The sequence below is a fragment of the Antechinus flavipes genome, chromosome 4, assembly GCF_016432865.1.
Source record: "Antechinus flavipes isolate AdamAnt ecotype Samford, QLD, Australia chromosome 4, AdamAnt_v2, whole genome shotgun sequence".
Lineage (NCBI taxonomy): Eukaryota > Metazoa > Chordata > Mammalia > Dasyuromorphia > Dasyuridae > Antechinus > Antechinus flavipes.
The window spans coordinates 459,973,881-459,993,093 of record NC_067401.1 but is presented as its reverse complement, the minus strand read 5'-3'; the positions used below and the strand labels follow the sequence as shown (position 1 = coordinate 459,993,093).

Sequence of the window (19,213 nt, the reverse complement as noted above, 5' to 3'; positions counted from 1 at the left end):
GGTTTCCTGGCTCACTCTTTCCATCCTCTCCCCACTCCTCCTCAGGCTTCCCATCCATTCCTCACATACAGCCTTCGAGTCTTGGAAGATGCCTCTGGCTCGGGAAAATACGGGCTTTTCAGTCCCCTTTAAGTGCTGTCTTCCTCCCCCCCCCAAAAAAAAAAAATTAAGCCCTTTAAGGGTAGGAACTTTCTTTTTGTTTATTATTGTGTTATTTATCCTTCCAGCACTCAGCATAGTGCCTGGCATATATTAAGGGCCTAATAAATGCTTACCAAATTGGCAACTGAGTTCTTGCCTTCTTTAGAGAAATAACTCAAGATCATTATCAGTGAGACTTTGGACAAGTCACTAAACCTACCTGGGTCTTGGTTTCAGCCATCAGTGAGGGGGTAGGGCCAGATCTTAAAGGTCCCTGCTAGCCAAGTTCTAGGATCCCACTACAATCCGATAATCCTTCCAATTAGGTAACATTTCAAAGGGATTCAAGGTTAAAAGGGACAGTGAGGTTGGAAGAGGAGTTGACCTAAAGCCAAAAGAATCTCCGGCTTCAAGTATGGGGGTACAGGAGGGGAGCATCAGATGCAGCTCCCCCTCCCTCCATACAGAAAGCCCAAGAGTCCAGAACTCAGCTGTCCTGATGGTTACCTACTGAAAGGATAGCAGGAGTCCAATGAGCCGAGACCCCCTCTGTCCAAACAAAACAAGAGGCCCCAGACCTCTTCTTTAGTTTCTAAGGCCCCAGGTCCTAGGCAAAGATGGAAAATATAAATGTAGCAGAAAGTTCCCCATCTGAACCTGGATCCCAGCTAAGTACTTAACAACTGTCTAGCACCAGTCAGAAACCACTCCAAGGGAAATCACTTCAATGAAAAACTTTTTTTCTGGCAAAAAAAAAAGAGGGTTTTTCCCTTTTCTGAAAATAATTTTTTTTTTAATTCTGAATTTAAACAGTAGGAAAACAAATTCCACACACATGGATTCCTTCTGACATGAGGATGCCATTTTTTCCCTTTGCTCTGTTTGGCAACACATTTCTCATGGGTTTGTGATGGTTTTTTGGTTACAAAAGTATGGAATAAATTCTACATATTACTTTCAGAGTGTGTGTGTGTGTGAGAGAGAGAGAGAGAGAGAGAGAGAGAGAGAGAGAGAATGGATGAATATGAGAATGAGAACATGTGTCTGTCTCTTTTAAGCAGGGTATTTCTTTTTCCAAAATAACCCCATAGGACTGTGGAAAGGTAAATAAATTCAGAGTTAAAAGGTGCCCGGTTCAATTAACATTCTGTTACTTATCACCTGGGCCAGTCCAGTCACCTACTCTCATTTTTCCTCATCTGTAAAAGTCAAAGGCTTGGACTAGATGGCACTAAATCCATAAGCCAATGATTAAAAATGATCAGTGTTTGTTATGAGTGCCACTATTACTACTATCACCATCACCACCATTACCAATAATAATAATAAATTCTGATGTTGACATAGCACTGACTGTGTCCAGGGCAGATAGAAGATACAGTCGAGAAAGTCAGGAAGACTCATCTTTCTAAAGTCAAATCTGGCCCTAAACCCTCACTAACTGGGTGACCAAATTCAAGTCACTTCACCCTACTGGCCTCAGTTTCCCCCTCTATAAAATGAGCATGAGAAGGCAATAGCAAACCACTCCAGTATCTTCTCCAAGAAGACCTGAAATAGGATCATGAAAAATGGGACACGACTGAACAAGACCTACTGTGTGTCAGGCAACATGCTAAGCACTTTACTTACTATTACCTCCTTTGGCCCCTACAATCCTGGGTGGGAGGTGCTATTAATCTCCATTCTACAAATAAGGAAACTGAAGCAGAAATTAGGTAACTGCTGAGGTTTTTGTAAGTACTTTAAGGGGAAAATTCTTTTATTTTTATTATTATTATTATGTTTGTGTGGCCTTGACTCTTTTGGCTTCCTGGTGGAATTTTTGAACATTTCCTCAGAACCACTTTTTTAAATGCATAAAATACTCAGGATTACAAAGGAAACTAATTCTAATGAAGTGTGATTATTATATATTTATAAAATTAACACGTGCAATACTTCCTCAGAATCAGGTTTTCAAATGCATAAAATAAATACCCAAGATTACAAAGGAAACTAATTCTAATAAAGTGCAATTATTATTTATTTATAAAATTAACACCTGCTATACTTCCTCAGAATCACGTTTTTAAATGCATAAAATAAATACCCAAGGAAACTAATTCTAATGAAGTGCAATTATTATATATTTATAAAATTAATACGTGTAACACTTCCTTAGAATCAGGTTTTCAAATGCATAAAATAAATGCCCAAGATTACAAAGAAAACTAATTCTAATGAAGGACAATTATATATTTATAAAATTAGCATGTGTTTAGCAATTTACATGAAATAAACATATATTTACAATAAGAAATTGATTTACTTAGAAATAAACATGTAAGTACTAGATTTCCCCGGCACGATTTCTGCACGAATCGATATGTATGCACACCCATAACAAAGCTGGGGGCGGCCGCAAGGAGCTCGGCTTCCGGCACGGAGTTACATTGTATCACCTGAACTAGTCAGTTTCTAGTGAAAGTGTGTGGGAGCTCCCCTCGGGAAGAAGCCTCCTCCCAGAGAAGGCCCCGCCCAGCCGGGCTGGAACTCTGCTCTCGCACAAGCGCCCCACGGATTACTTTGTAACCTGTCTCCCCGGGAGCGAGCCGGGCTGCCTGCTCCGGGCCTCTGTCCGCTCCGGGCCTCTGTCCGCCTGCCTTTTGGAAACTTCCAATCGCCCGTTTGCCTCCGCCGTTTCCGGGCCGCTGCCCACCCAGAGGCGGCCCAGGCCGGCCACACCAGCGTGGATTTCCCGGCTCTCTGCGGCCCATTCTCACCCGCCCCCACCCCTCAGACTCCGCTCGGCCGGGGCCCAAACTCAACTCCCATCCCACTCATTTCCAGGAGGCCTTTTCTTCCCTATTCTCGGCTCTCAGACTGTTTCCCTAGAACTCCACCCACAGAGTTCTCCTCCCCAGCTCACTGTGGCCTGGAGGTGAATCCGGATCTCCAGATCTAGGCCAGACGAGTTGGAAGAGCTATCGGAAAGTGTGGAGGACGAGAAAGCAAGTCGCTTTCCAAGGAACAGCGGACAGAAGCAGAGTGGCTCAGCCCCAACGGGAGGCCACTCAGGGAATCACTCCTGCCCACAACATCTCGGGAAAGGGACTTACGAAGTACATGGGATGGGCCAGGAGTGCACCCGGGCCCATTTGGGATCGCTCAGCCCAGGTGGCTGATCTAGGCTCTAGGCGTGTGTTCTTTGGACAAGGGTTTTTAAAGAGAGCTCCAAGACTTTGGAGGGGCCTCCTCAGAGCCTCCAGGGAATTTCCTAGTGAACTGATTTGTCTTTTGATACAGGTGCCTTTTATCTGCTTTTATCTCCCTGGGGACTGGTTTTTACCCAAGGGTTATTGAAGACAAATAAATCATCTGAAGACTAGAATACTCCAGGGCATGGAATGATGCTCAGGGCAAGGGCGGGATGCAAGGATTTGGAGCCTCCTTTTCAAGAGAGGTCAGATAATTTGCCAGTTAGCAAGTGAGGAAAGAGCTAGGCCAGGCGCTGGGCCAGGCTGCTCTGGGCCAGGCTTCAAATCTCCTCTGACACTTAGTCCTTTGTTTATGGCCTTAAGCCAAGTCTCTTGTTCTGCCCTTCTTCCTTCGTAAAGGGAAAGAGATGCTCCAGGTAGCCGCCTTCCAAATGAACAGGGAGGACACCAGCATTAGGCCCAGATCTAGGGGCTTCTCCTCGATGGCGCATGGATAATCCTGTGGCACTAGGGGAAATCCCACGTGGTCGGCCCCAATCAAACCCGGTGCTTTGTAGGACATAAATACATCGTCTTAACCGTCTGTTGCATCCTCTATCTCTCTCTACAGCCCTAGCTTAGGCACTTAATAAAGACTGAAATTTTGTCAAGAACCTATTATGTACATGAAAGTCAGGCCAGTGGATGAACAACACCTGAGACCAGAGTTCAGTCTTTGAGGAAATGAGTCTTTGAGAAGGCTGAGCTGGGGAGAGGGCACACTCCAAGCCAGGAGAACTAAGGGGAGGGAGCCCAGGACGCTGGTGAGCACAGCTCCAGGAAAGGGCTGAAAGCGAAACAAGGCTGAAGGTTCAGAGGTTAGAGCCAGCTTGTTGGGGGCCTTAAGGCCATGTCTACACTGGCTTCTTGAAACCTGGGGCAACTCCAGTTTCTTCAGTGGGGGAGGGACCTGATTTAGGAGGACGAATTTACCAGTTGTGGCAAGATTAGACTTCTAAGAACTTATGGAATACAGCGGAAACTGTCTGGGGACCCTGTTCCATACACGCGAAATCGATGTCAGTTCAAATTGAGAATTCACAAGCCTTAAAATTTCTGAGCTATATTTTATCTGCCTGGATCTCAGAGTCAGGGCTAGAAGGGACTTTTGAGATGATCCAGTCCAAAACCCTCATTTTCCAGGGAATAAACTAAAGCCCAGAGAGCTCAAAAGCAAGCCAGGTAGAGTTAAGGCTGAATCTGGGTCCTCTGTCTCCAAATCTATGGCACTTCCCACTGCCCCACGCTGCCTTTCATGGGCTCAGAGATTTTAGAGGTGGAAAGGATCTGGAGATCCTGCAGTCTTCACTTCACCAGGATTTAGGATCTGAAGGGTAAAACTTCTGCACTGGATATGACAGAATATTGTAATAAGGGAGAATAATTTGGGCTGATCTACAAGGTTGCAAAACAGAAAAAGGAGCCAAGGAAGTTGCTGATAAACTACAGGATTGTGTGTACAGGAGACCTCTGGATGGTCTGGAAAACAGAATATCTCCAGCAGAAGGAAAAAGTCTCACGTCAACACCTTGTCAGGTGGGGAACAGTGACTGGTAAAGGGAAAGAGCCAATGTTGTCTGAGCAGGGCTACCAAAATTGGGGTAATCAAGGGGAATTCTGTGGTCCCTTGCCTGGGCTACCAAAAGAGGTACCCATTATGGTTACTGCATGTGACAACTAATTAATAAACTCATCAACCTGACTCACGATTTTTTATGACCCAACATGTTGGAATCTTTACAAACTGCTAACTCATTAGAGTTGATAGATTATTGATCTGCTCTTACAAGAAGATGTTTTGGGCCAGAACCTGAAACAAGGTACTAAGTAGAACTAATTAATACAATGCTTGTGTTTGCACCTTTACTCATTGGAGTTCACAAGTATGAGAGATTCACAGAGTAAACTTTGTAACTTTGTGAATTCACACCTCTCTTGAAGCTCTTAGAGCCAGAGAGCACTATGGGAGAAAACCCATAATCCCTCTCTCTCTCATATAAAAGAAACAGACAGAGGCTCTCGGACAGATTTCAGCAGAATTACATGAAGAGTGGAGCTGGATTGAAGGCTGAAGAAAGCAGAGGCAGAAGCAAAGGACAATCTGCAAAAGCTCTTGGAACCAGAGAGATAGGCCTCAACTAACCGGGCTACTTTGAAAGGAGAAAATAAACGTTTGTATTTTTACCAGCTGGCTGCATTTGGGTGATTATTACTTTCAACTGCAACTAAGACTGCCTCCAGAAAACCTCCCCCGAGAAACCTACCTTCTCCCAGAGAAAACCATTATTATATTTTAAAGAAGAAAAAGATCACTACACCAACAGATCAAAGCTTTAAAGAAAGGAACCATCGACATCCTTGACTTGTACTCTCTTGTTTTGCAGATGAGACCACAGAGACAGAAAAGTTGTGTGACGAGATCATACAGATAAATAAATGACAGAGGCCCTTAGGTCAGAATTCGTGTGTTTTGCCTCTAACTTCAGCACTTTTCCCCATACTATACTCACTCCCAATAAGCATTACTGCTATTACTGTCATTATTATTCTTACCATTATTTATAGAAAGTGGATCACAAAGAACTCTGGGAGATGACTAAGAATCACTATACAGAATTCCCAATCCCTCAATTTTTGTCCACCTGCATTTTTGATTTCCTTCACAGGCTAATTGTACACTATTTCAAAGTCCCACTCTTTTTTATACAGCAAAATAACTGTTTGGACGTGTATACTAATATCGAATTTAACTTATACTTTAACATATTTAACATGTATTGGTCTACCTACCATCTGGGGGAAGGAGTTGAGGGAAGGAGGGAAAAAGTTGGAACAAAAGGATTTGCAACTGTCAATGCTGAAAAATAACCTATGCATATATTTGTAAATAAAAAGCTATTAAAAAGAAAGAAAGAAAGTGGATCACAATCTTAGTTTTAAATGAGGTCTCAAGAAGACAGGGAGGATGAAAATAACATTCATGTGTCAGTGAAATTCACTTATTTTTGTCTCCACTTCTCCCAGTATAATTGCTGGACCAGCCCCAGGGCCCAAAGTCCACAAACAGCCCACAAAATAACAGCCAGGAGCAAATCTTAACCAACCGGCCCAAACTCCAAGGACACAAAAGAGATCTCTTGGCAGCTTCCCTCTAGAAATTCAAGGAAACAAAAGCTTCCACCACAGATGGCCAACGTGCTTACTGGCTTTGGGACCTTGTCATTTGGCACAGCCATGTGTTCTCCTAGATAAGAGGTTAGCCCCCTCCTTTTTTATCTGAACTTGAGTTCTTAGTTCTTTAAAAACAAATTTTTAATGCACCATAATTTGGGGAATTTTATTAGCAGACACAAGCACCTCCCTTAAGATTCTGTATCTTTAAACACAAAGAATGGATGGAATCAATCAGCAAACATCCATGAAATAGCCCCTGGGGACCCAGCAGGACCCAAGGCCTGGGAATAGGAGAGAGACACATTTTTGCCCCTCAGGAGTCTGCATTCCTCTGGGGGGAGCAACAATTACCAAGACAAGTAAATACAAAATACAGATAAAGGAGAAGCCGATAATTCCTAGGGAGGGTGGAGAAGCACTGAGCACCTATGAAGAGGGGGAGGAGATGGGGTAGGGCCTCAGGGAGCAGGCTGCCCTGAAGTTGGGTTTCCTAGGAGCAGGAGCTGAGCTCTCATCTCTCCTGGTTGAGTTCTAACACTCCAAACCAGAACCACCAAGCAGGAGTCCCACAGCCGGGTCAAGCTCAGCACATCCCACCCAACTCCTTCTCTTCCCCCCAAACCATTCCCCTCTTCCTAATCTCTTTATTTCTGAGGAGGGCACTTCCATCTTCGCAGACCAGACCCACCCCTTCCCTCTTAGCTCCCATTTCCAATCTGTTGTCAGGTCTTGCTGATTTTGCTTTCCTAGCATCTCTCCCAACTGCCCCCTTCTCTCCTCTGACCCAGTAGCCTGTGCAGGCGCACTTTCCTCTGGGCTACTGTGATAGCGACGGGGTGAAGGGGGATCTGGATGCCTCCAGTCCTGTCCCTCTCCATCCCAGCCTCTGCTCCAATGTGATCTTCCTAAATCACCACTTATCCAATAAAGTCCAATGGCTTTCTGTTACTGCTGGGATCAAAAATACAATCCTCTAGCTTTCAAGTCCTCCCCAACATGCTTAGTCCTCCTTATCTGAAATCTACTCATATCACTCTTGGATCTAGTGAGCCGTTCCTCCCCCCAAGACTCTCGTCTCTCAGCTCTGGAAATTTTCCCTGCCTCCTGGCTCTCTGCCCCTCCCCTTCACTACCTCCTGGCTCCCTTCAAACACCTGGAAGCCTTTCCCAGTCCTGAATCTCAGGGCCTTCTCTCCGAGATCATCTCCAACACCCTTGGATGTGCCAGCTGTATATTGTCTCCCCGTCCCACCCCCTTCAATTGTAAGCTCCTGGAGGCAGAAACCATTTTTGCCTTTCTTTCCCTCACCAGCACGTGCATGATACCTGGTATAGAATAGGTGCTTAATAAATGCTCATTGCTTGATTGACTACAAAGCCCCTTTATTTCTGCCACTTATGATTCACATAAGCACATTAAGATCTGTATTTTTTACCCTGCTGACTTTAACTCAGTAGATCCAGGGAATGCCAGCTGGACAGCCCTGCTTGTGCCTGCCCCTTTTTAATTCCCACAGGCAAATCCCAGGCTTCCGTGGCCCCCAGATATTTCAATATTTGCCTCTCCAGCTCCTCTTGACACAGCTTGCTTTCAAGACACTCTGACTCTGGGCAAGTCTCTTGAGTTTCCACATCTCTAAAATGGGTATTATAATTATGAGCTCAAATGACATGAAGTATGTAAAGCACCTTTCAAACCTTAAGAGTCTTATATAAATGCGAGCCATGAATCTTTGTTCTATGGGATGGCTTTCTGGGAGGGGAGATGGGAAGGAATCAAAGGGAAATAGAAGTGAGAGAGAAACCAAAGATCTGCAACAAATGTATTTTTCAACTGCTGGACTAGTGTCCCCAGCCAGAGGAAACAGCTGTTCTCAGTAAATGGCCACCCTTCAGACTGCACTTGACAAAGGCCAGGTGCTAGAATCTCTGCTTGCTTGGCCAGAGTCTAATTCAAGGGCTGAAACCCTCCCTGGACAGCCATCGTGTTACCGAGAGAACCATCTGCAACAATGATCATTTTCCTGTGAATTCAGATGATTCATCAAAGAGAGACTTTGTTTAAGCACTATCTCCTACAAGAAGTCCTCCTGGATCAGGATCCAGTCTCAGCTGCCCCTTCCCTCCCAAATCACCTGCATCTGTATTGTACCGTGTTTCCCTGATAATAAGACCTATCCCGAAAATAAGCCCTCCCCTTACTGTGTAAGATTCCTCTAAAATAAGCCCTCCCCCGAAAATAAGCCCTATTGAGATTGCTACTGTAGTGAAGGTGATCCCCTGCTCTACACACTACATTACGGTACCCTCAAGGACCATTTGCACATGGAAGTCAATGACTACATTGAAAATAGAATGGAAAGAAATCAGCGTGGAAACTTTGTGAAGCCCTGTCTGCAAGAAGGCGTGACTTGGGTGAAGAAGTCATGGGATAAAATGACTGACAGCTGTGTCGCCAAGGCACTACGAGCAGGTTACCTGGATAAGACATGTTCATTTAAAGAGAGCTAGATTGCTGGACATGACAGATTGGGCCCACTTCTTCTGAAGGAAATAGAGGCACAAGACATCCAGGATGGAATTCAGGGTACGGACACTTATGACGATGTTGTTGAAGAAGATGGCATAATCATTATTGAATAAAGGTACTTCTTTTTGTTCACATTTACCTGTTTATTAAAATTGCTGTCACTGTTCATTAAAATAAGCCCTCCCCTGAAAATAAGCCCTCTGGTGTTTTTCTGTCCAAAAAAATATAAGACAGTGTCTTATTATCGGGAAAACACGGGTAGTTCCCATCTCCCTGACAGAACATAAGCTTCTTGAAAGCATTTTTGTCTTTTTACCCAGTAGTGGGGCTTAGTCTCCATAACAAATGCTTGTTCATTGACTGACTGACAATTGGTTGTCATATTTTTAAAAGTCTTAAGAGTATTTTATGATGGTTCTTTAAAAAAACAAACAAAAGTAATTCCATAAACAAGCCTCCATATAGTCTTGGGAGCGATTCCCACTGGTCTGAAGAGCAATTTTTTCTACCATAGCACATAGGAGATGCTGAGGATGTGGTTTGTTACTTTACTTCAACAAACATTTTAGAATTTCCACATCTATCCAGCTGTAAAGACTCTTAACCATCCTCTGGAGACAATAGCAGTGAGGAGTCATGGGAAGGAGGGGAGAAGGGGGAATGAATGAGGAGAAAGGGGAAGAGAAGAAAGAGGAAAAGAAGAAAGGAAGAAGGAAGAAAGGGAGGGAAGAAGGTGAAGGAAAAGAAAGAGATGGAAGGAAGAAGGGAGGAGGGAGGAAGGGAATAAAAGAAAGGAGGAAGAGAAGAAAGAGGGGGAGGGAAGAGGGGAGAAGAAGAGAAAGGGGGAGGGGAAGAGAACAAACTCAGCCCATTATAGTTCTATAGAGGCACCTGGTGCAGTGGCACTAAGGCAGAAATGATTCAGAGCCCACTTTGCCCATTTAGGACCCATGTAAGCTTGGGCAGATTCTCCCCAGCTCGGATTGTTTCCTTTTCTGGAAGAGGAAAGGGCTGGTCCAGGTGACCTCTGAGGTCCCTTCTAGCTCAAACTTTATGGCTCAGGGGAGCCTTGACTCTATAGAGAAGAGATGATGGAATAGACTTCCACTCTCTCAGCAGAAAGAGGGAAGCCCACGGGTACAAAGCATCACACACACCGGCAAATCCCCAGACCATCCGAGGGTTTGCTAGTTTGCCCAATATTTTTTAAATGAATGAAGATTCTACTGAGAGGTAGGGAAAGAAAGGGGCAAAGGGAAGTATCTATCAGGAAGTGACCTCAGTGTAAAAAGCAAGCCATATTAGTAAGACAATAACGCGGAGTTTCGTCTCCTCCGTGGTACCCCGGAGCTTTCCCAGCATGGGGGGGCCTTTTCCTGTCTGGGGCAGCCTGGCTATCAAGGCCCTGGTGAGGAACCAAGCAAACATCTGCAGCCGGAGTGGGGGTGGGGGTGGGGTGGGGCAGGACTATTAGATACTAAAAGGAAAGCGCTGCTGCCGGTTGTGCCGTCGGGACTCCGAGTGGGGCTCGGGCTCCGCAAACAGTGCATTGTGGGGCAGCAGTCAAAACAGAAAACAATAACAAAAGAAAGCTCTAGGGCTGACTGGGCTTCGGATAATCCGAAGCAAAAGGCCCCAGGCAGTCTAATTTGACTCCATTTCCCTCAGATGAGGAAACTGAGGCAGGGAGAAGTTCAGTGTGAGTGTTTCAAGCCCCAGAGAATCCTCCCTCTCCTGCTCCTCCCCTGCAAAGTGTCCCGCAGCCGGGGCGCTATTTTTGTTTCCGGCAGCAGCTATTCTGAGGCTTTCTGGCACCATCGCCCACAGAGGGACTGGACAGGGCTGGGAGGAAACCCTCCGCTCCGTCCCCTGACGAGCACACTCCTCCTACCGCGGACGGGCCCGGCTTCGGGGCCTGCAAAACCCTCCAAAAGCCCGACCCGAGACGGCCAAGATTAGCAAGCGTCCTACCTTCTGTGCATCCCCTGTGAAGTAGGCGATGACCACGGTGGGAAGGATCATGAACAGTGCGTTGTAGTACAGGAGGCCGTACTTGCCCAACTCCTAGGAAAGGAAACAGGGAGGGGGTGAGCTCGGCCCCACCGGGCAGGAGCCCAGGGCTTCTCCCGGAGTGGCTCCAACGCCAGCTCCCTCACCCAGTGTCTCCCCTTCTCTTCATCCTCACACACACACACTCACAAACACACGCGCGCACACACACACACACACACACACACACACACACCTCTGAGGCAGTCTCCCTCCTGGCATGGTGTACAATGGGCAGCTCATTGAATTAAGTGGAACTAAATAGGCTCGACCCTCTCAGCTGGGCTTCTGGGGATGCAGCTGAGTTAGACTGAGTCACTTCATGAGGTAACGCGGAGGGATCAGAAAAGGTGTCCCAAAAGGAGATGGTGGCTGAACTGTGCTCATTAAGCCTCAAAGCAGAAAGGACATTTCTGGGAGGGAAAAGACCTTCCCCCTCCAAAAAAAATCCCCCCTACCATAAATTACCCTGTTTATTGCAAACATCTTTATTTATGTCCAGGGCCATCTCCATTGTCCTGACCTACATCGGGCCACTGGACTCAGAGATCTCTGGAGCAGAAAGTGAGGTAAGTGACCTTGCCCAGACTTCCCTCCCTCAAATCCAAGTCACTTGCATGTCATGGTCTCACTTCCCTAAAGTCGGGGTCCTTTTTTGAGAACAAAGGAAAAATAACAATTCATCCCCGTATTTGTTGTCTCCCCTTTAAGAAAGTGAGATTTCCTGAGGGTTGGGATTGACTTTCTCCTTCTTTGCACTCCTAGAATTTAGCATGGAGTCTGCACACAATAGGTGCTTAATAAAAGCTAGTCGATTAAGACTATGTGATCCTTAGTTAGTCCAAGGCCTCATCCCTGATTAAAGGGAGCTGCCCAGCCATTACCCTAGACCCCAAACAAAATTACTACCATAACCTCAGCTTCCTTCTGTTCCGAAATGCCCCATCCCATGGGTCTTGCTTTGTTATTACTCATCCAGGAAGACTCATTAGGCCACACACACAGCACTGGTCAACCAGCGCAAGAGCCTTTGGCAAGGCTGTGGAATGGGTCTTTCAGCAGAGCGGGAACTCCTGGGATTTCAGGAGTAGAAAGCATTCCCTCAATCCACAATCACAGGAGGTGAGACGCTGCCCTCGCCTCTGGGGCTATACCCTTAGAGGGGCTCTAAGATTGCTTCCAATCCTAACACTTTCTAATTCCACAGAAAAAGCGTGAGGGCAATTATCCAAGATTAACCAATACAACTCCATTTAACTGGACTACAAAATCACTCCAGGTCAAGGCTTGAATTTTACAGATGAGGAAACTGAGGCTGAGAGGGTAAGTGACTTATCAAAGGTTATATGAGCAGCAAGTTGCAGAGCCATGATTAAAATTCAGGTCTTCTTCCCTCTAATTCTGTGCTTTTTCAACTATATCAATGCCTACTGGAAAAGTCCCTCTAAAAGAGAGGTTCTAAGAGGTTTTCTGTTTTGTCTTATTTTTGGGTCATGGCCATCTGGGAAAGCCTATAGATCCCTTCTCAAAATAATTTTTTTTAATTTATACTTGAAGAAAATACTAAATTTCCGTCTGGGATTAATGAAAATAAGTCATTTTTCCCATCCAAATCCATGGACCTCCTGAAATCTATTCGCAATCTAACCACCCCACCCATTTTGGGGTCCACTGACCCAACATTGAGGATCACCTCCCATTCTAAAGATTCCTGACAAATGAAATGGGCTAGAGATTCACATATGAATTTTCCAGATGTTGAAAGTTTATTCCTTTAAGGCACAACATTTTGACCTTTAAAAAGGACCTTTAAAATGTTTTTGAATGACTCAGAGGCACTTTTCCTTTCAAGGATAACTGCAGAGCACTTAACAGTGACATCCTCCGGACTCACAGACATGTAAGCAACTTTGCCCCTAAAGGAAATCTTCCCAAACTGCTGCGCTTTTGTGAGTCCTAGGACCAGGAAAGGCAGCGTGAGGAAACTCACAGAAAGCCTGCCTCCGGACCAGAAAGTCCAAGTTCAAGTCTCAGCTCTAATAGACAGGCTATGAGACCCTGGCAACTCAAGGGGCAGAGCTAATGCTCCCTGGGTGGAGGAAGCCTAGATCTGTGTCTGTCTCTGCTCTCCCTGACAGCCTCACAAATCTGGCCTGCCTCTTGCTCCCTCTTCTCCCCACTCAGGCCCAACTTTCTGAGTCACTACAAACACTGTAGGTTCCAGAAGCAGACAATCGGCCTGTTTGGAATTTTATCTGAAATAAGAATCCAATGGCTTGAGGGAGTCTCCTCTGAAAGTGTAAACACAGCCTGGATTTGGAGAGATCTTTTTTAGCTCTTTAAAACTCAAATGAGATAATACATAACACACGTTTATGTACATATACATACATATCTACACAAATGTATATGTATGAACACAAACATATATACACGTATATCATTCTTTGTTAACTAAATTTTTGTATGCATACACACATATATAATTCTTTGTTAACTACATTTTGTACACATACATATATACATATAAACACACGTATATATAATTTTTGTTAACTAAATTGTATACATACACACATATATAATTTTTGTTAACTACATTTTGTACACATACATATATACATATGTACACATGTATGTATAATTTTTGTTAACTACATTGTTGTATACATACATACACACACACATACATATATAATTCTTTGTAAACTAATTTTTTGTTCAGTTGCTTTTTAGTTATGTCCTGCTCTTTGGGATCCTATTTGGGGTTTTCTTGACAAAGATACTGGAATGATTTGTCATTTCCTTCTCTAGCTCATTTTACAGATAAGGAAACTAAGGCAAATAAAAGTTGAATGACTTGCCCAGGGTCACACAGCTGGCTAGTGTTTGAGATCACCTTTGAACCCAGGACTCCCTGATCCCAGTGCCAGCACTCTATCTTCAGTGCCACCAAAGTAAAATCTACTGTGAGAATTATTCCGGATAGCTAGGCTTGCTTGCTCGAGGAGTGGAAGGTCACATTTAGTTCTTTCCTACCACTACTTGCAGAAAAGCTCAGAATATTCCTGGTGGCCACTTTTCCCAAATCCTCATCTTCTCCCTCTTCATTTATTCATTCATTTGTTCGTTCGTTCATTCATTCATTCATTCATTTACTTGGCTGCCCCTCACTCTTCCTTTAGCTGGTAAAAACAAACCAGACTTTATTATCCTACCATCAAAACACAGATACAGCGTGCCTCCCCTCCCCCGAGCACAGCACACTATTCGCCTTAGCTAGATGGTCCTTAGACCTTAGAAAGGCCAGAAGTAGGTCCTGGGAGAGGGAACTCCCTTTCCAGGGAGGGGTGCAACCCTTCTACAACTTAGAAGGCTGCCAGAGATAATCAGTGGGAAGGGTCAAAGACAAAGACAAAATTTGCAACGGGAATCAATCAAATCAACCTCAATCAGTCAACATTTATTAAGCTCCTACTATATACCAGGCACTGTACTAAACACCAGGAAATCTATTCACAATTTATCCACTCCACCACTTTGCATAAAGTGGCAAAAGCCAGTTCCCTGCTCTAAAGGAACCTTAAATCTACCGGGAGAGACAAGATGCACACAAGTACATATGAAGCACGTCCAAGCTAAATAAAAAATAAAAGAGGGAAGGCATTAGGAGATACTGCTTCCATAAAGGACATTTCATGCATGTGCCTTAATTACCCCAAAGGGAGCTTCCTGGAGGAGGCTCCATCCACCCCACACCATTCTCACTCTGAATAAAAGAAAAATTCAAATCTTCCCCACATCTTCATGCACATGCTTTGCTCTGGGGACTGGTGGGAATCCCCCTTCCTCCCCTTACGCCCTATAAGGCCGTGGCTCAGGAAAGCCGGGGCCTGACCCTAGCACGCCAAGCTTGTTACTCCTGCATGTTGGCTTGTGCTTCCAGCAGCAGGACCACAAAGCTGCCTCTCTGCTGTCTCTTCCTCCCCTGTGCCTTAAGACCTTCCGAGAGACCTCCACCCCCTTCGCCAGCTCTTCCTTCCATTCTCAGTTGCTCCAAAAGGCCACCCCCCACCTTGGCCCCCTTAACCTCAGTTTCCTCATCTGTAAAATGGAATGCTTTCGTTAAATCACCTCTGCAGCTTCTTTCAGCTTGGAAATGATAATCCTTCCATCCCCCAGTTTCTGCTAAAAAACCATTAAAGTCTGAATACCTTGCTTCAGACCCAAACTCCCAGTCAATACCTCATTTTCCCCCAAGAGAAGGGAGTATGGCACATGGAAAGAACAGAAGGTTTGAGCTCAGAGGGCTTGGGTTCAAATTCCCTGTCCGCTGTTTATTTCTTTGGGCAAGTCTGTGAGCCTAAATTTCCCAATCTGTAATGTGAGGGTAAACCAGATGGGCAGCTGGGGGGAGAAATGGAGAGCCCTGAATTAAGCAGGACTCAAACTCAAGCTTTAACTGAGTGACCCTGAATAAATTACTTATCCTACCTCATTTTCCTCATCTTTAAAATGGGATAATAATACCAGTTATCTCATACTGTTGGTGGAAAGATTAAAAGAGATAAAAAAAATGTTCTCGTGTTGCAAACCTTAAAGCGCTATATAAATGCTAGCTGTTAGGATTTTAATGAGGAGGCGGGGAGGGGAAGAGGGATAGGAAGAAAAAAAGGGGAGAAGGGAAAGAGCAAGACCAGGAGGGCAGGGGGAGAGAGAGGACAAAAAGGACAGAGAGGGAGAGGAGAAAGAGAAGAAAGGAAGGAGGGAGAGGAAGGAAAAGGGGAGAGGTGGGAAGGAAGAGCAGAAGCCAGAGGGAATGAGGGAGGGAGACAGAGAAGGGGTAGAAGGAAGAAGAGGAGGAGGAATATATATCTCTGGACAAATCACTTAATGTCTCTCTAACCCCGGTAACTTTGCAAGCTTCTCCTGTTTCAGAGGAGGCGCTGAGCTGTACTGGGAAAAGAAAGATGATTTCTCATTTGGGAGTTCCATATATCAGTGAAATCACACAGCAATCTCAGCCAGCCCTATCCCACTCTGAATCCAAGCCAATCCTACTTATGAGCATTTAGGAAGCCCCAGGTGAGTATCAGATACTGTTCCAGGCAGCTAGGAGCACAGAGACAAAACAAAGGCATCCCTGCCCTCAAGGAGCCTCCGTGCTAGTCAGTCTAACCCTCTCAGGACAATAAGTAACCCACTTCTCTTTACTCTCCCCACCCCCCACCAGGCCCACTGCCTCACACGCATGTCCAATGTCAGTAACCTCTCCCGGAGAGGCCTTGGGCTGCTACCAACCTTGGAATCGAGTTTCTGTTTCACGTAGGCGCCGTTGGCAGCCGTCAGGACGTCATTCACCAGGATGAAAACATATCCTTCCAAGTCAAAGGCCAGGTCGGAGCTGAAAATGTAAACAGCAGCTCAGCAGGCAGGGCATTCCCAGGGAAGAAAACATACTTCCCACTTAGCTCGCCTTCAGGGCGACCCTCAGAATCATCACAGAAGAGGAGCCATTCACAGAACACTCAGGAGGTTCCCAGAATTAGGACAGTATCGTGGTACAGAAGTCAAGGACGCCCGAGTTCCAATCCAGCCTCAGACACTGACTAGCTGTGTGACTCTGGGCAAGTCACTTTACCCTGTTTGCCTTAGTTTCCTCATCTGTAAAATGAGCTGGAGAAGGACCATGGCAAACCACTCCAGGATCAAACCTCAAATGGGGTCACAAATTGTTGAACACAACCGAAACGTCCAAAAAAGCCCTTTGCACATCTTTGGTCACTTGATTCTGAAAACTACTCTAGAAAGTAGATGCCTTAATTATGCCCATTTTACAGTTGAGGAGATTGAGGCTGAGAGAAGTCACCAAAGATCCCACAGATAATCAATATCTCAGGCAGAAACAGAAGTAAAGTCTTCCTGCCTAATACAATAGGTCAAACACTGTGCTAGAGGCTGGGGTACAAGAACAAAGGGGAAATAATCTCTGCCCCCCAACGGCTTAACATTCGCTCTCTTTCCTTTAAATTTACAGTTTTCTTCTCTATTTGACAAACACCAGATGTGAGCATTTGCAAATACAGAAACTATTCAAAGAAATCCATGATCTCGCTTATGTACAGCTTAGTTCGGGAGCTTCTATTCTAATGGGGGACAGTGAGGAGAACAACACATGTATACATATGTATACATGGGAATATATAAATACACATCAATCGGTAAGCCTTTATTAAGTGCCAACTAGATGCCAGCTAAGTGAATATTACAAAGTTAATACGACAAAAAAATTAATATGAAAGCTAAGTGCTTTTTGCAAATATTATCGGCATATGAACGATACTTGAATTTGGAGAAGTTGAGTTATATGGGGCCCAAATTGTACCATTAATAACTGCACACATTCAAATGTGGTTTTTGGAAGGCCTGGAGTCATTCATTTTTAATGTTCCCATTTCTATAATTCAGACTTTCCTCACATATTTATAAACTACGTTACCCTGCCAATGGCAAGTGGGTGAGTCTTGGCAATAAGCAGAATCCTGTAGGTGTAGTTAGGAGAATCACCATGAATTTATTGGAATAGAAGAAAACACTGTGCATTTCCAAGTCAGGGTAAAATGGAGACCTTGAAGGCCACGGACTCCACTCCTTTCATTTTGTATTTGAGGGAACTGAGCTTAGTCATACAGGCAGAAGGCAGCAGAGCCAGAATTCGAATCCGGGTCCTTTTCTCTAAATCTCTAAGCTCTTAGAATCTTGAGCCAAATGAATCCAAATTTTTTGGTGACCTCAGTCTCAAAGCAGTTGATAAGATTTAGTTTTTAGAAAACTGTCTGTGTGTTGTACTTTATAAAAACAGGATTCTCCTCCCTCTAAATGTTTTTCCCCTCGCCCAAAGAATCCCCAGAGATAATGTGATAACCTCCAAAACTCAGCACAGTGCCTGGCACATATAGGCACTTAGTAAATGTTCTTGACTGACCGATAGTCTAAGGACTAATTTTTGTGTAACAGGAGACCTACCTAGCAGCTACAAATGCTCCTATGATCATCGCAAAAACGGTCATCTTAACACCCCAAGAAAAGGTCTTCCTAGAAATTAAAAAAAAAAAAAAGTTGTCATTAAATGTCCAAGATACTTCTATTGTTTTGTGAAGACATTTTATTACTTTTCTTAATAAATACATATGTATGTACATAAAAAATGTACACCAAAAATATGTACACAAAACTACATCTTTATGTAAAACCTTATTGGTTTTATGCATTTACAAACCCCGTTTTTTGAAGAGAGAGCTTCACCAGCCTGCCAAAAGGGTCCAGGAGACAAAAAAAAAGGTTAAAAACTCTGCATCTTCCTAGATCTGTTTCACTATCATGCAACAATCACAATTGCTCCTGATCACCTGAAAAATAACCCTTGGGCAAGTACCTCTGATAAAGGCCTCATTTCTCAAACAGATAGAGAACCAAGTCAGATTTATAAAAATCCAAGTCATGGCTCTATTCAACAATGAGGTGATTCAAGGCAATTCTGATAGACGCGTGATGGAAAAAGCCATCCACATTCAGAGAAAGCATGAAGGAGACTGAATGTGGATCAAAGCATAATATTTTCACCTTTTATTGTTGTTTGCTTGAATTTTATCTCTCTTTTTTTTTTCTTTTGATCTGGTTTTTCTTGCACAGCATGATGAATATGGAAATATATTTACAAGAATTACATATTTAACTTATAATGGATTGCTTGCTGGGGAGGGGGGGAGAAAAATTGGAACACAAGATTTTGCTAAGATGTTAAACACTATCTTTGTATGTATTTTTGAAACTAAAATACCATTTTAAAAAATTAAAATTAAAATACAGGTTATTTCTTAGCTGATGAATGTTTAAAGGTTATGAACAGGCAATTTTCAGACAAGGAAATCAAAGCTACCTAGTCATATTTCCTCATCACTATTGACAAGAGAAATGCAAATTAGAACAACTTTAAGGTGCCACTTCATACCTATTACATTAATTAATATGACAAAAAAGGAAAATGTTCAGTTTTGGGGGGATATGGGACATGAATACAT

General features: G+C 44.1%; 1 protein-coding gene across 1 annotated transcript in view; it reads right to left on the bottom strand.

The window, feature by feature from the left end:
• The window catches only part of SLC35D1 (solute carrier family 35 member D1), a 56,168-nt gene that overhangs the window by 26,613 nt on the left and 10,342 nt on the right, over nt 1-19,213 (bottom strand). The window contains exons 6-8 of the mRNA XM_051999472.1: nt 18,159-18,227; nt 16,434-16,536; nt 11,055-11,147 (exon numbers count right to left, since the gene is read on the bottom strand). Coding sequence (XP_051855432.1) covers nt 11,055-11,147; nt 16,434-16,536; nt 18,159-18,227 — 265 coding nt within the window. The remainder of the gene's footprint in view (nt 1-11,054; nt 11,148-16,433; nt 16,537-18,158; nt 18,228-19,213) is intronic.